This window comes from Aquarana catesbeiana, linkage group LG03 (assembly GCF_042186555.1).
Source record: "Aquarana catesbeiana isolate 2022-GZ linkage group LG03, ASM4218655v1, whole genome shotgun sequence".
In the NCBI taxonomy this organism is placed as follows: Eukaryota; Metazoa; Chordata; class Amphibia; order Anura; family Ranidae; genus Aquarana; species Aquarana catesbeiana.
In genome coordinates, this window is record NC_133326.1 from 664,762,152 (window position 1) to 664,778,554 (window position 16,403).

Consider the following 16,403-nt stretch of genomic DNA (forward strand, 5'->3'; position numbering starts at 1 on the left):
AAGAGGAGGGGGTGGAGGAGAGAGGTGTGTCACAATCATTAGCATTTTGGAGGCGTGGTGGCGGAACAACCTCCAACACTACTGCACCTTGTCCTGCATCCTTCCCAGCTGCCAGCAGAGTCACCCAATGCGCCGTGAAACTTAGGTAACGTCCCTGTCCATGCCTGCTGGACCATGAGTCAGCGGTAATATGCACCTTACCGCTGACCGCCCTGTCCAGCGAGGCATGGACATTGCCTTCCACATGCTGGTAGGGAGCTGGAATCGCCTTCCGTGAGAAAAAGTGGCGTTTGGGTACCTGCCACTGAGGAACCGCACATTCCACAAACTCACGGAAGGGGGCAGAGTCTACCAACTGAAAAGGCAGCAGTTGAAGTGCTAGCAATTTTGCCAAGCTAGCATTCAACCGCTGGGCATGTGGATGGCTGGGAGCAAACTTCTTTCGGCGGTGCAGCAGCTGGGGCAGGGAAATTTGCCTGGTACAATCTGACGTCGGTGTACCAAAATCAGATTGCCCACAAGTACGTGGCTGTGACACACCTAATTCTACACCTTCATTCCTCTCAGTGCAGGTCTCAGAGAGGACTGAAGGTCTAGTGGGGTTGGAAATCTCAGCTGATGAGGAGCAAGCAGAGGTCCTCTTTGTTCTTTGGTGTGGGTCTTTTAGACACGCTTGCCAACGAACTGCATGGCAGGTCAACATATGTCTGGTCAAGCATGTGGTACCCAAGCGGGAGATGTTTTGGCCACGCGAGATACGCTTGAGACATATGTTGCAAATAGCAGCGGTGCGATCTGATGCACTCGTCTCAAAAAAGGCCCACACCAAAGAACTTTTTGAATAACGCGCAGAGACTGCAGCGCCCTGCACATGTGGAGCTTTGGGGTGTGATGCAGTCAATGTGCTGCCCTTAGGCTGGCCCCTGGAGGGCATCCTGCCTCGTTGGTGATGTGCCGCCTCCTCCTCCTCCTCCTCCTCTCTCCTATCAGGCACCCACGTTGAGTCAGTGACCTCATCATCCCCTCCCTCCTCATCACTGGAGCAAACCTGGCAGTATGCTGCAGCAGGGGGAGCATGACTGCCAGATTGCTGTCCTTCTTGGGCACCCCCTCTGTCCGTGCTCGTGTTACTGCCTTCATCGAGCTCAGTATCATCATCAGAGCCTTCCAAACGCTGGGCATCCTCCTGGAGCATGTACCCAACACTGTGGTCAAACAGTTCGAGGGACTCCTCAGGAGGACATGGTGGGGCTAGGGAAGGAGTCACTGATGAGCCGAGGGAAGAGGCCGCTGCTTTGCCAGACAAAGTACCCTGGGCATGGGTGAGAGAGGATGAGGAGGATGAGGACGGCTTGGTCATCCACTCGACCAAGTCTTCCGCATGTTGTGGCTCAACATGGCCAGCTGCCGAAAAAAAGGCCAAGCGTGTCCCATGGCCACGTGCTGATGAGGATGCACCGTCTCCACGACCAGCACTTGACACAGAGCCTGCTTGCCCTCTCTTATTGGCTTGTGACTGTCTGCCTCTCCTTCTTGGCCTTCCAGACATACTAATGGCCTGTAGCTGCACTAAGCTGGGATATATATATATATATATATATATATATATATATATATATATATATATATATATATGTACTGATACTGCAGCTAGCAAAATCAACTGCCTGCCTGTAGTATGAGAACACCACCAACCTTCTACAGGTAGCTTTAGCTGAACACTGTGAGCAGGACGCACCCCACTAACTTGTAGGTTTAGCAGAACACTGTGAGCAGGACGCACTGCACTAACTGTAAATAGTCTAGCTGCCTGACTGTGGTACTAATAGGATCAAAAGAACACCAGCAATTTTCTTCAGGTAGCTGTATTTACTGTAACAAGACAAGCCTGCCTGTCAGTAAGAAGATAACAGAAACGGATCTAGCTGAACACTGTGAGCAGGACGCACCCCACTAGCTTGTAGGTTTAGCTGAACACTGTGAGGTGGACGCACCCCACTAACTTGTAGGTTTAGCTGAACACTGTGAGCAGGACGCACCCCACTAACTTGTAGGTTTAACAGAACACTGTGAGCAGGACGCACTGCACTAACTGTAAATAGTCTTGCTGCCTGACTGTGGTACTAATAGGATCAAAAGAACACCAGCAATTTTCTTCAGGTAGCTGTATTTACTGTAACAAGACAAGCCTGCCTGTCAGTAAGAAGATAACAGGAACGGATCTAGCTGAACACTGTGAGCAGGACGCACCCCACTAGCTTGTAGGTTTAGCTGAACACTGTGATGTGGACGCACCCCACTAACTTGTAGGTTTAGCAGAACACTGTGAGCAGGACGCACCCCACTAACTTGTAGGTTTAGGAGAACACTGTGAGCAGGACGCACTGCACTAACTGTAAATAGTCTAGCTGCCTGACTGTGGTACTAATAGGATCAAAAGAACACCAGCAAATTTCTTCAGGTAGCTGTATTTACTGTAACAAGACAAGCCTGCCTGTCAGTAAGAAGATAACAGGAACGGATCTAGCTGAACACTGTGAGCAGGACGCACCCCACTAGCTTGTAGGTTTAGCTGAACACTGTGAGGTGGACGCACCCCACTAACTTGTAGGTTTAGCTGAACACTGTGAGCAGGACGCACCCCACTAACTTGTAGGTTTAGCAGAACACTGTGAGCAGGACGCACTGCACTAACTGTAAATAGTCTAGCTGCCTGACTGTGGTACTAATAGGATCAAAAGAACACCAGCAATTTTCTTCAGGTAGCTGTATTTACTGTAACAAGACAAGCCTGCCTGTTAGTAAGAAGATAACAGAAACGGATCTAGCTGAACACTGTGAGCAGGACGCACCCCACTAGCTTGTAGGTTTAGCTGAACACTGTGAGGTGGACGCACCCCACTAACTTGTAGGTTTAGCTGAACACTGTGAGCAGGACGCACCCCACTAACTTGTAGGTTTAGCAGAACACTGTGAGCAGGACGCACTGCCCTAACTGTAAATAGTCTAGCTGCCTGACTGTGGTACTAATAGGATCAAAAGAACACCAGCAATTTTCTTCAGGTAGCTGTATTTACTGTAACAAGACAAGCCTGCCTGTTAGTAAGAAGATAACAGAAACGGATCTAGCTGAACACTGTGAGCAGGACGCACCCCACTAGCTTGTAGGTTTAGCTGAACACTGTGAGGTGGACGCACCCCACTAACTTGTAGGTTTAGCTGAACACTGTGAGCAGGACGCACCCCACTTACTTGTAGGTTTAGCAGAACACTGTGGGCAGGACGCACTGCACGAACTGTAAATAGTCTAGCTGCCTGACTGTGGTACTAATAGGATCAAAAGAACACCAGTAATTTTCTTTAAAATACTGTAACAAGACAAGCCTGCCTGTCAGTAAGAAGATAACAGGAACGGATCTAGCTGAACACTGTGAGCAGGACGCACTGCACTAAATGTAAATAGTCTAGCTGCCTGACTGTGGTACTAATAGGATCAAAAGAACATCAGTAATTTTCTTCAAAATACTGTAACAAGACAAGCCTGCCTGTCAGTAGGAATATAACAGGAACGGATCTAGCTGAACACTGTGAGCAGGACGCACTGCACTAAATGTAAATAGTCTAGAAGATAACAGGAACGGATCTAGCTAAACTGAATACAGTGTGTATATATATATATATATATATATATATATATATGCAACACCTGGGATGCATATATATACACAATACACTTTAAGTGCAGCTAACTGACTGACTGTCCTGCCTAATCTAGCTAACTCAAATGAAATGACACTGTCTCTCTCTCTCTCTCTCTAAGCACACCGGAACACAGTGCACAGGGCCGCCGTGCAGGTGGCCTTATATAGTGTGGGGCGTGTACTAAATCCCCTGAGCCATAATTGGCCAAAGCCTCCTTGGCTTTGGCCAATTATGGCTCTCTGTTAAGGCGGCACTGTGATTGGCCAAGCATGCGGGTCATAGTGCATGCTTGGCCAATCATCAGCAAGCAATGCACTGCAATGCCGCAGTGAATTATGGGCCGTGACGCGCCACACGAATTTGGCGCGAACGGCCCATATCGTTCGCAATTCGGCGAACGATCGAACAGCCGATGTTCGAGTCGAACATGGGTTCGACTCGAACACGAAGCTCATCCCTACTCTTGATGTTTTATACACATTTAGTAAACTGTATTCAATTACTTTCTTTTAGGAAACTGTTACTTTGAACATCAAATAGATGACAACAATCCTGACTTCCTGTACAACAAGATATGTGAAGAAAGTGTGGCCTATGGTGAGATACTGGATAATGATAATCATGTGACAAACCAATCGCATGAATGCTACTTTTTGCACTTTAGTTTTGAAATTTCTGTGCCTAAAGGTGATCATTCATGTCACAAACTAAAAGTCAGACCATTGAAGTACAGTATCTGGCCTGACTGAATGCAACACCATACAAGGATAATGGTCCATTGAAAGTACCACATCCATATAGTAATATTTTAGGTTAGAACAGTGAAAAAGGGTAGGATTTTAATGTAGCAGATTACAACATAGGTATGTCAAAATCTATAGAATTTGTTATAGGTATCATAATAAAATATGTTTAACCACTTCAATACAGCTTTCTTTTGGTGGTATTTAATCACCACTGAGTTTTTAATTTTTTGCTAAATAAATTTAAAAAGACCAACAATTTTGAAAAAAAAATGTTTTTCTTTGTTTCCACGATACAGTTTTGCAAATAAGTAATTTTTCACCTTCACTGATGAGGCAGCACTGATAGGCACTGATGGGACGCCACTGAAGGACACTGATGGGTACTAATGAGGAGGCACTAATATGCAGCACTGATGGGCACTGATACGCGGCACCGATATTCAGCACTGATGGGCATTGATAGGCGGCACCGATATGCAGCACTGATGGGCGGCACTGATATGCAGCACTGATGGGCACTGATAAGCGTCACTGATATGCAGCAGTAATGGCCACTGATAGGGGGCACCGATGAGCACTGATGGGCAGCCTTTATGGGCACTGATAGGCGGCAATGATGGATACTGATAGGCTGCACTAATGGGCGGTTCTGATAGGCGGCACTGATGAGGAGGCACCTAAAGGCATCACTGATTGGCACTGGTTGGAAATACTGATGGGCAGTGATTGGCATCACTGGTGGGCACTGGCAGGCATCCTTGATGGAGCTGCATGTCATAGGCTCTTTACTGTGATTGGTGTTCAAGCGTCACACCCCACCACCGATCGTCGCGCTGCGCACCCCCAGGGGCGCGCACAAGTGGCTTGTTCTGAAGGACGTCATATGATGTCCAGTCAGAACGTGAAAGTCACCGCTGGCCATCATTTTGCTATAGGCCAGGCGGGAAGTGGTAAAAAATGAATGGTTCACATCATAGTTTTACATTATTAGGTCTCAGTATTTGTCATTACCCCTGGCCCATACCTACCCGCATTCAATATATCTGTATCACTTGTGATCATTGTTCATATAAATGGCTCAAAATTGTCATCACTATTTATTACTATTCTGCTGGACAGGTAATGGGTTGGAGTGTATTCTATACCTGTTTCTCGTAACAGAATTCTGCTTTTTTAGGAGAAGTATTTCAAAAGTTAACATAAGGCCTTGTTCACTTGAGCATACTGCAGCTTACACCGTGTTTCCCCCCAAGGGCATGCACAGATGTTTTGTGCATTCCCGTGCAGGCAGTCCCATTCAGGTCAATTGGGACGCAATGGCTGCACAGACATAATCGCTGCTCCCAATCTGACAGGTGTGAAGGTGTGTACGCACACTGTCTGTGTTTGGGTCATACCCCAAGAATAGACATGTTTGTGGACTGCGCCAACTAGTTTAAATAAATTTGTGTACCACCACTATGTGTTAGTTACCATAGACTTTATACATATTAAATTATCCTAACAGTGCGCTACGTGAATAACTATATTTCTATGTCAAACACTAAGGATTGTGCCCTTCAAAAGACGCTCATGTGCCCAAATGATAAACATATAAAAAAATGCGCGTCCTAAACCGTAAGGTTCAGACCCACATGCAATATCCAACTGAACATATGTAAAAACAAAAAAAATATAAATATATATAAAAATAACTGTTGTGACATAAATAACCATTCAATATATACCATATTCATCGGCGTATAACACGCGTCGGCGTATAACACGCACCCCAAGTTTAGGAGGGAATTTTAAGGAAAAAAATGTTTCAAGGAAAAAAACTTACATTTAAATGCCCATCAATGCAGCCTTGCACAGCGTCCATCTGCATGCTTGTCCAGTGTCATTTGCAGCCTTGCAGTCATTTGCAGCCTTGCAGTCAGCAGCCTTGGTGTCATTTGCAGCCTTGCAGTCAGCAGCCTTGGTGTCATTTGCAGCCTTATCAGTGTCCATTTGCAGCCTTGCAGCTTTGCCAGTGCCGATCTGCAGCTTTGTCTGTGTCCTTTTGCAGCCTTGCCCAGACTGCAGTTAAACTGCAGTGACATGTCAGTGTCACTGCAGTTTGAAAATGGCGCCGCCGGCGCCGAAATACACAGAGCCGGTCCTCGGCTCTTCTCGGCGGCTCTCGTTCACTTTCGGCCACTTTCGGCTCCACTCGTAGTCCCGCCCGGGATGGGCGTGGCTGTGAGCGGAGCTAGCCGAAGTGTTCTCGGCTAGGTTCGGGCGGCGCTCGAGTGAAGCCAAAAGTGGCCGAGAAGAGCCGAGGACCAGCTCTGTGTATTTCGGCGCCAGCGGCGCCATTTTCAAATCGCGGTCGGCGATCGCTCCGCTCAGTCAGTGGGGGATCGCAGGGGATCGGCGTATAACACGCACCCGCAATTTTAAGGGGAAAAAAGTGCGTGTTATACGCCGATAAATACAGTAATTTTTTAGTAAAAGGTTCAATACACTCAGTGCAGTGAGTGATTCCAAGTAGCTGACAAGTCCCAGATAAGTCACCTCAGTGAGTGATAAGCCAGTTCCTATGGATTCATCTCTTATTAGTGCAACTAAGTACCACCCTTTTGTGATTCCACCACCACTTATAGATTGGCCACTCACCGGATACAGGTGAATATGCGCCTTTGGTTCATTAGTTGGATAACCACACAATGGATCAATCCGCACCCTCTTCAGACTACCAGTTCTCATGGAAAATAAATGACCATCATGGTGTAGTATGTCTAAACTTATTTATTAAAAAGGTATAAATAGACTATTGCACTCACATATTTCTGTGCCCATAAGCCGGCACAGCTGTGTATGCGGGGCCTGGAATGCCTGTCTGTGCGTTCCCCTGTGTATCTCCTACGCCGTGTGCGTTCCAAGCCTCACTCTCACGCTGCGTGTGTTCCAAGCCTCGCTCTCACTAGACGGGAAGTGACGTCAAAATCTCCCAGCAGCCTCTACGCTTTTCACAAATGTAAATTGTATCATCAATTAATATAAAAACTCAATAGTCACTTCCCAGAGAGTTTTCTGGCGTTTTTAAAATGCTAGAAGCCCACACCTCATACGTTATGGGAATCCACTGGAAATGGTGTGGACAGAGACATCCGACAAAGAGAGGAGAACATGACATGTGTTAGGATGAGTAACCCCCAGTGGGGCTGTATAAATCCTCAGTGCGTGGGGGTTAATTTAGCTGCTTGACCTGCACTCCCCATGAAGCATGCTGTGCTGAAAAAAACAAAAAAACTAAACTCAGTCTAGTCATGTGCAATTGTTTCATTATAAATCTCCAAATCACAATAGTAACAAATTTCAACTAATCCAAAATAAATTATGACAAAAACAAAAAATTCATTAGTATTCATTCGGATGACAATATGCGATAATTTGGGCTTTTTGTTAATGTCTGAAGCATCCGAAATAATGTAACAACATAACAAATTATCCAACTTGATTCAGATCCATTCATTTTTATTTTAGTGAGCGTAAGATTCTTTTTGTATTGGGGTACAACTTGAGAGACCTTTCATTTCATTTGTATGTGCACGGCCCAACAAAGTCATTTGGAAATGGGGAAATGAATTCAACTTAATAACATAACAAACGAATATTTATGTTTTGGATGAGGGGGGGCGTGATAGTCTTTGACTCTCTTGGATAATAAGCCGATTCTTTTAATCAACATTTTAAATTTTTATAAAAAGTGCTCTACATATGAAATTTTAACATATTGCAATAAATACAGTAAGATATAAAGTGAAATAAGTTGATGATCCCTACTTATTGTGTTTGAGTTGGATGGAGGTGAATCCATCGGAATCTCTGAATCATAACATTAACTACCATATTTACTGGCGTATAATACGCACTTTTTTACCCTGAAAATCAGGTGAAAATCGTGTGTGCATGTTATACGCCGATCGTTCAGTCCTGGCTGCCTCGGAGGGGAAAGGGAGGGGGGCGAGACGAGCACTATCAGATTACATGCAGTGAGAATCTCCTTTTTACTCAGTGGCCTCTGTAATAGGAAGTCCTGTCCCCTGGGCTGGCATTGGATGACTGTTCTGTCTATCATAGGAGGCGGGACTTTGTATTAAAGAGGCCGTTGAGTAAACAGGAGATTCTCCTGTATGTAATCTGTCAGCGCTCGTCCCGCCCCCCTCCCTGTCCTCTTCGAGGCTGCAGATGGGCATGGATCAGGCTGCACTGATGGCAATGGGGAGGCTGCATTCATGGCAATGGGGAGGCTGCATTCATGGCAATGGTGAGACTGCATTCATTGCAATGGTGAGGCTGCATTCATGGCAATTGTGAGGCTGCATTCATGGCACTTGTGAGGCTGCATTCATGGCACTTGTGAGGCTGCATTCATGGCAATAGGGAGGCTGCGTTAATGGAAATGGTGAGGCTGCAGTTGGGCAATGCTGAGGCTGCATTGATGGGCACTGACCCCTATTTTACAAATTAACTTGTTAAAAAGGAACACAGCCAATCTTGCGAAATAACTTGCGAACATACAAATTGATCTGAAACAACAAATATATGAAACAAATCCCAATATACAAAACAAATTCCAAAAACAAATCATTCTAACATAGAAATTATTACAAAACAAAATGATTTACTTAACAAATGGATCAGAAATGAAACAAATGTTTCCCTCGTGAACATCTCTAACTTTAATCCTGACGTGCTTACTGGAGGGTCTTTGGTAAATAAAACAGCTACACTAATTGTATTTAATCTACATATTTGCTGTTTGCCTGGAGTTTGACTTTAAACATATTGTTGATTTCCTTTAAAAAAAAAAAAAAAAAAACAGAGGAGGTGCCCCTGGGATTTTATGGGCAAAGTTTGAAGGCCAGAGTAAAGAATGTATGTAAAAACGTAATACAACATTTATTAATTACAAAAAACATGTAAATACACAAAATTGAATAATTATTAAAGCAAGATGGATAGTCATGCTATAATAGTACAGACATACCCCACTTTTAAGTACACAATGGGGTTTATTTACTAAACTTGGAAAGTGCAAAATTAGGCTCACTTCTGCATAGAAACCAATGAGCTTCCAGGTTTTATTACAAAAGCTTGATTGAACAAGCTGGGGTTAGAAGCTCATTGGTTTCTATGCAGAAGTGAGCCTGATTTTGCACTTTCCAGCTTTAGTAAATAAACCCCATTGTGTACTTAAAAGTAGGGTATGCCTGTACAATACAGCTAGGTTCTGGAACACATGATTGATCTCATCATGGGAGGCCAAACAAAGTGCATATGTACAAAAATCCTAACATGTTTCGGAATGTATATGTTTAAATGTTTAATTCTTTCTTCAGGGGCTGATTTAAAGCAAGCTGTATTATCTGGTGACACAACAGCAAAAAAATCAAGTCAGAAAAATTCTCGGTTTCTTATGAGCACATAAGAACCTTAATAGGATGGAATGTAGTGATTTAAACAGACGTTGGGGTAGTTTGACTGGTAGTGTGCTTATGAGATAGAGAAGCCTAGGTAGGATGGTCATCTTAATGATGGCCGCTCGGCCAAACCATGAAAAGGTGCCTGTCTCTATTGTTTTGAGTAATGATGGAAAGTTTTGTTCGTAAATTTGTGAAAGCTGCGGTGTCAGCCTAACTCCCAGGTATTTCAGGGTCTTGGGATCCCACTTGTAAGGGGAGTTCTCTTTAGTGGATTTAAGAATGTCATCAGGTAGAGACACATTAATAGCTTCGGAATTTGGAGTAGTTTATCTATAAATTTGAAATATAGCCATAGTGTGAAAACACTTTGGTTAGGTTGGAAAGTGTAATGTGAGGATTGGTTAGGAAAAATAATAAATCATCAGCATAGGCGGCTACCTTGAACTCCCTATCCAGCACCTTGAATCCACTTATGGAGGTATCTGCGTTAATTGTTCTGATAAAGGGCTCCAAGGAGAGGATAAATAGAAGAGGGGACAATGGGCAGCCTTGTCTCGTGCCATTAGTGATAAGGACCCTCTCTGAAAATAAACGGCACACTTTGTATCTCGCTGTTGGTTTTTGGTAAAGAGCTTAGATCCATGCCATCATACGAGAGCCCATTCCCACATGTCTACAGGTGGCCAGCATGAAGTCCCCCGCCACACGGTCAAAGGCCTTCTCTGCATCAGTGGATAGGAGAAGGGCCCTGATGTCCCGTGCTCTGGCCGAATTAATTAAAATCAGGGACTTAGTCACATTATCCTTAGCCTCTCTGCATGAAGCCTACTTGTTCATGGCCGATAAGCTTCTGTAGGAGGGGTCTCAGTCTGTTGGTAAGTATCTTTGCAAATTTTACATCTAGATTTAGAAGGGATATAGGTCGATAGATTGCACACACTCAGGGGTCCTTACCGGGTTTCGGAAGGACTGTTATAAAGGCTGAAAGCAGGTCCGGAGTTAGCTCTCTAGGTTGAGACATGGAGTTCAAAGCAGCCGCCAATGGATCTGTTAAGATGTCTATGAAGGTTTTGTAATATATAGATGTGAAACCATCTGGGCCCGGACTTTTACCAATTTTTAAATGTTTAATTGCATTTCTTATTTCTGATGGTTCTATCTGGTTTTCTAACAGGGTCCAAATCCTCCAGGGCAGGTAGGACACTTTTGTCTAGATAGTCCTGAATAATCTGTGACCTGTCACCGACCATGCCTGGTTGTCTACGTTGCTGTGGTAGATTGTATAGGTTAGAGTAAAAAGTGTGTAAATGTTGTGCGATCACCTCCGTTGTGACATCTAAGCAGCCATTGGCTCGCTTAATGCCCATGATGGTATTGCTAGCGGTGTGTCCCCTCGGGCCCTCACTAACACTTTGCCCCTTTTGTTCCCTGATTCATAATAGATTTTCTTCCTACAGAACAGGAAGCATTTAGTTCTAGTGTCTAGGATCTGTTGCAGTGTCTTCCTAGTGTGTTCTTAAGTGATGCTGTGAGTTTGGTCAAAAGAGAGGGGCTAGAAATTAAAGAGGAGTTAAGTCTCCTGCTCTGAGGTTTAGGAGGAGTCTTCGTCAGATAAAGTGTCAAAGCTATTGGTAAATGGTCGGATATCGACTGTATGCCTATACAGGCGTCTGTTACGACTGAGAGATCTTTTTGTGATATGAAAAGGTAGTCTAGGTGGGCTTATCTCTCATGTGGGATCGAGTAGAACGTGAAGTCTCGTCCGTCGGGGTTGAGAAAGCACCATGAGTCTATTAACTGGAGAGAATGTAGGAGGGATTTCATTTTCTTGAGAACCTTGTATTTAATGCTGGTCTTACTGGTGGAAGTGTCCGCCAGAGGGTTCAATGGGATGTTAAAATCCCCTCCCAATATTAGGCATCCTGACATGAAACCCTGTAGCTGCTTTACTATATGTTTGCAAAATGTAAGGTAGGACTTGTTGGGGAAGTACGCGTTTGCTAAAGTGAGGTGTGCGCCCCCTTTCAAAAAAACGAACCTGCCGTCAGGGTCTGTCAGTTGTTCCGTCAGCTCAAAAGGGGCATCTTTACTTATTAGAATCGATACCCCTTTGGATCTGGCGTGGTCATTGGTGGCATGAAATGTCCTAGTGAAGACTGAATCAGTGAGTCTCGGCATGTGGTGGGTATTATAATTAATTTCTTGTAAGAACACAAAATGTAACCTTTTTTGAGTTTCATAAGTAGCGTGGATCGCTTTTCTGGAATATCCAGCCCCCTCACGTTATGTGAGATCACCATAGGGCCACGACCTAAGGAGGAGTACGCCATGATAAAGATTCAGGAGGAGGTGTATTGATATGAGCACCTGAAATACAGACTTGTATATACCGGGTATTATTTCACTGTTGTATAAGCAAAATGGTCAATCTAAGACCCTAAGTGATAGAAAGTTGGAGAAGTACAGAACTACCTTTAGATAGAACACTATCTGTAAAGGTTAATGTTAGTGTATCCTGGACACTGCTTTTGTGTTCCAGATCACTTTGTGGGGGAGAGAGGGAGGCGGCTACTCGTTGAGTGAACAGATATTACTAACGTACAGTATAGAATAGTATATGTATTAACGGGTGAAACCACACCTCCACAAAACACACAGCCTTAAGGGCAACAATATAGAGTGCTATTTATTAAAACCCAACTGGTCGGTGGGTATATGCTCCCATGTAAACATTAGAGCACATCGTCACCACCCCTTTCTGAAACGTATGATGTGACCTAATGGTTTGCACCGTCACAGTTCCCATCTGTGTCAGCCACACGTAGGTGGCAGGACCAGTACTCAACCCACCTCCCATCTGTGCCACAGCAGAGATGGGTGGTTCAGGCCTAACAGTTTAGACCTCCGCAGCAGCATAACAATTGCAGCAAAAAGGTACTGACCCTCACTATGTCAGCAATTATGTTACTACCAGAGATAAACATCGATAGTCCCTGGAATGATAAATGAAACCTGTGCTAAAATATGTGTAATCTTAAAGTATATCAAATGTTCTCAGATACTTTTCCTGAAGAGCCCCATTGGTACATTTTTTTTGACAAAAACAGTGGTGCTTTATTGTTGTAAAGAGGTAAAAATTACAAAATACCAACTGACACAGTACAATACACTTCATGGAGGAAATACATACTTATCATAGAGAATTAGTGTGAACAACCTGTAGGGTAACATATACGGGTAGTAGTACCATACATACCAAGTACCGCCCACCCTCCCTCCCCCTAGAGCCCTCCCCCCAGAGCCCTCCCCCCAGAGCCCTCCCCCATTTAAGCACAAGACCAAAAATGTACTGCACGCCCCTATGAGGCCATCCATGGATCCCACACTTTCTCAAATTTCCATGGGCAACCACGATTTATGTAGGTCATTTTATACATGGGGATAACTGCCTCAATCTGTGCCTCCCAGGCTGAAAAGCATGGAGGGGAAGAGTCAATCCATTTCATGAGGATATCCTTTTTTGCATAGAAGAGAAGGAAGGAAATTAGTATCTTAAGATGATAGGGCCTCTGCTCGTCATCATGTACCCCCAAAAGGGCCAACCCCGGCAAAAGCGGAATAGACTGTTGCAATCTGGAGTTCATTTCTCCAAATATCTCAGACCAAAATGTCGCTACAGCTGGGCATTCCCAGAACATATGGAAAAATGTACCAATTTGAACTTTACATTTAGGACATATGGGATCCTTCTCAGGAAATATGCGATTGAGTCTCTGTGGGGTATAATAAACCCTGTGTATAAATTTAACCTGAATTAGTTTGTCCTTGGATGCTATCACCAGTCTGGGGCCATATTCTAAACAGTCCTCCCATCCCTCCTTATCCAGTGATGGTATGTCCGCCCGCCGTCTTTCCCATAGTTTGTCCAACTTGGGGGAATCTGTTCCTATAAGCGCATTGTAAAGAGAAGATAGAGGTTTAGAGACATCTCCAGGAGACAATAGGTCTTCAATAGGGTCTGCCTGTAACAGGGGGGTTTGTGGGAATTGAGCTCTGGCCGTGTGTCTCAGCTGCAGATACCTGAACCTCATCCACCGGGGCAGACCAAATTTAGTTGTCAACTCCTGATAGGAGAGCAGTTGTCCCCCAGGCATTATATGTCCCAATGTGGTAATACCGTATCTGGGCCAAACCTGCGGGTCCGGAATCGTACGGAAGTGTTTAAGCATTGGGTTTCCCCACAGAGGATGAGCAGGAGACAATTGGCCAGGTTTTAGATACCTCCGTCTAACAGCCACCCATACCCTCCATGTTGCCTTAGTAGGTCCGGGCACCTCAGGGTATGCCCTGGACCCTCTGTAGGGAAAGTTATGAAGGTCGGTCAAGGAGCCCAGAATATTCGCCTTGAGGCAGACTGCAGCATTAGTTCTGCAGCCCTGAAACCACCAGTGTACTGTCACCAACATAGCCACCCAAAAGTAAATTTGAAAGTTGGGTAGAGCTAGTCCAACCAAATCAGCAGGTAACCATAATGTGGAACGTGCCAGCCTAGGGTTCCTCCCTGACCAAATAAAGGAGCCCACTATTTGATCAATGTCCTTAAAAAACGAAACAGGGACCCAAACCGGGCAATTTCTGAACAGGTAGTTAAATTTAGGTAGTATCATCATTTTAAGGAGATTGATGCGTCCCAGAAGATTCACCCATTGGTACATTTACTATCGAACATTCAGGGAAAACATGAGGTTCAGGCCATGTGGCAAAGCTGCATTTCGGGGGCTGAGAGAAGATACAGGAAAAATGAAAAGACCTGCAAATTGAAAACAAAGAGTGGAGTAAGGGTGAAATTGTTGGTCTGACCCGCCCATTAACCCTCTTCGACCCCTCGTTCAGCCATAGGTCATGAATTAGGAGTGCCAGGCTTGGAAAATCCACTTCTGTTATGTTTCATCTTTTTGGAGATCCTCTCCTCGGAGAATTGCGAACTGAGTGGGCTTTTATCTGGAGGTGGTATTGCAGTCAGCGTACCAGTCCGGCAGTTCTATCAAATCCAGGCCTAAACCCTCACAGAAGTCAGGTAACTCCGCCGGGGTGCGTAGAACATGTTGGTGGCCATTGGTGACCACAATGAGCCTAAAGGGGAAATGCCAAGTGTATTTTAATTCCTTGTCTTTCAGTTTATCCAGATGAGGACGCAGGGCCCTGCGATTTTTTTTTTAAGGTGGGATTTGGGATAAGTCCTGAAACAGCCTTATAGTTTCTCCATTAAAAATGATTTGGTAATTTCTCCTGGCCTTTTGCATTATGTCTTCTTTTATTTGAAAGCTCTGAAGACAGCATATTATATCTCTTGGCAGAGCCATGTCTGGTCCCCTCAGTCTGAGGCCCCGGTGAGCCCAGATGAAATCTATCTCCATATTTTCCTGTCTGTCTAGCAGGCTGTTGAATACTCTTTTGAAAGCAGGGATAATTTGGCCATTTTCAACAGATTCTGGAATGCCCCTCACCCTAATATTGTTCCTCCTGCCTTTGTCAAGATCTTCCAAGTGCCTGTTCATTTTAATGAAATTCTGTGCGTGTGAGACAGTGACCCTGTCCAGCCTGTGGATGGCCTTGTCTTTCTGCCTCGCTGCATGTTTCACTGAAGCTAACTTTTCAGTGAGAATCACGAGGTTAGTTTTCAAGTCCTCAAGTTTCATGTCAGCGTAGATCAGGGGTTTATCGGACCGGGATTTTCCCCTACCTGTGTCTTTGCAGCTGATTCAGAATCCCTCTTTGTGGTGTGCTGGCGCCATCTTGGAGCAGGCCGCACTGTTATGGGCCGCTGACTTTTGTTTAAATAGATTCGATATGTTCCGTGCTGCGGCGGTCGCCTGCCCGTGACGGGAACGTGAGTGTGAGGTGCTGTAAAGCTTTTTACCCAACATTGGCGTCTTAGAGGTTGGGTATCAGGCTGTAAGTCTGTGTGTTCGCCGGAGCTCCTCTGGTGTGCTGCCATCCAAGCTGCGCCAAGCCACGTTCTGTATTTATATTTTGCTATTTCCTGCTTTTGTTCATATATTTGTATACTTATATATACTGTATTCTGTATATAAATATTTTTTTTGACTTTATTTTTTTTTGTGGTTGTCTCACCAGATAATATAGCTTGCTTAAAGCAACCCTGAAGAAGGAATTAAACATTTAAACATATATTCCGAAACATGTTGGGATTTCTGTACATATGCACTTTGTTTGGCCTCCCACGATGAGATCAATCATGTGTTCCAGAGCCTAGCTGTATTGTATTATTATAGCATGACTATCCATCTTGCTTTTATAATCATTGAATTTTGTGTATTTACATGTTTTTTGTAATTAATAAATTTTCTATTACTTTTTTACATACGTTCTTTACTCCTTTATCTGGTCTTCATCCTTTGCCCATAAAATCCCAGTTTTTTCTCTGTATTTTGGGATGTGGGTTAGGTCTCCAGCTCAGTATCTATAGGTGGCTCCCCAA

General features: G+C 44.4%; 1 protein-coding gene across 2 annotated transcripts in view; it reads left to right on the forward strand.

Annotated features, from left to right (window-relative positions):
- LOC141133436 (A.superbus venom factor 1-like) overlaps positions 1-16,403 on the forward strand; it is a 224,820-nt gene that overhangs the window by 194,011 nt on the left and 14,406 nt on the right. For both annotated transcript variants that reach the window (XM_073622823.1, XM_073622824.1), the window contains exon 37: positions 4,216-4,299. In XM_073622823.1, coding sequence (XP_073478924.1) covers positions 4,216-4,299 — 84 coding nt within the window. The remainder of the gene's footprint in view (positions 1-4,215; positions 4,300-16,403) is intronic.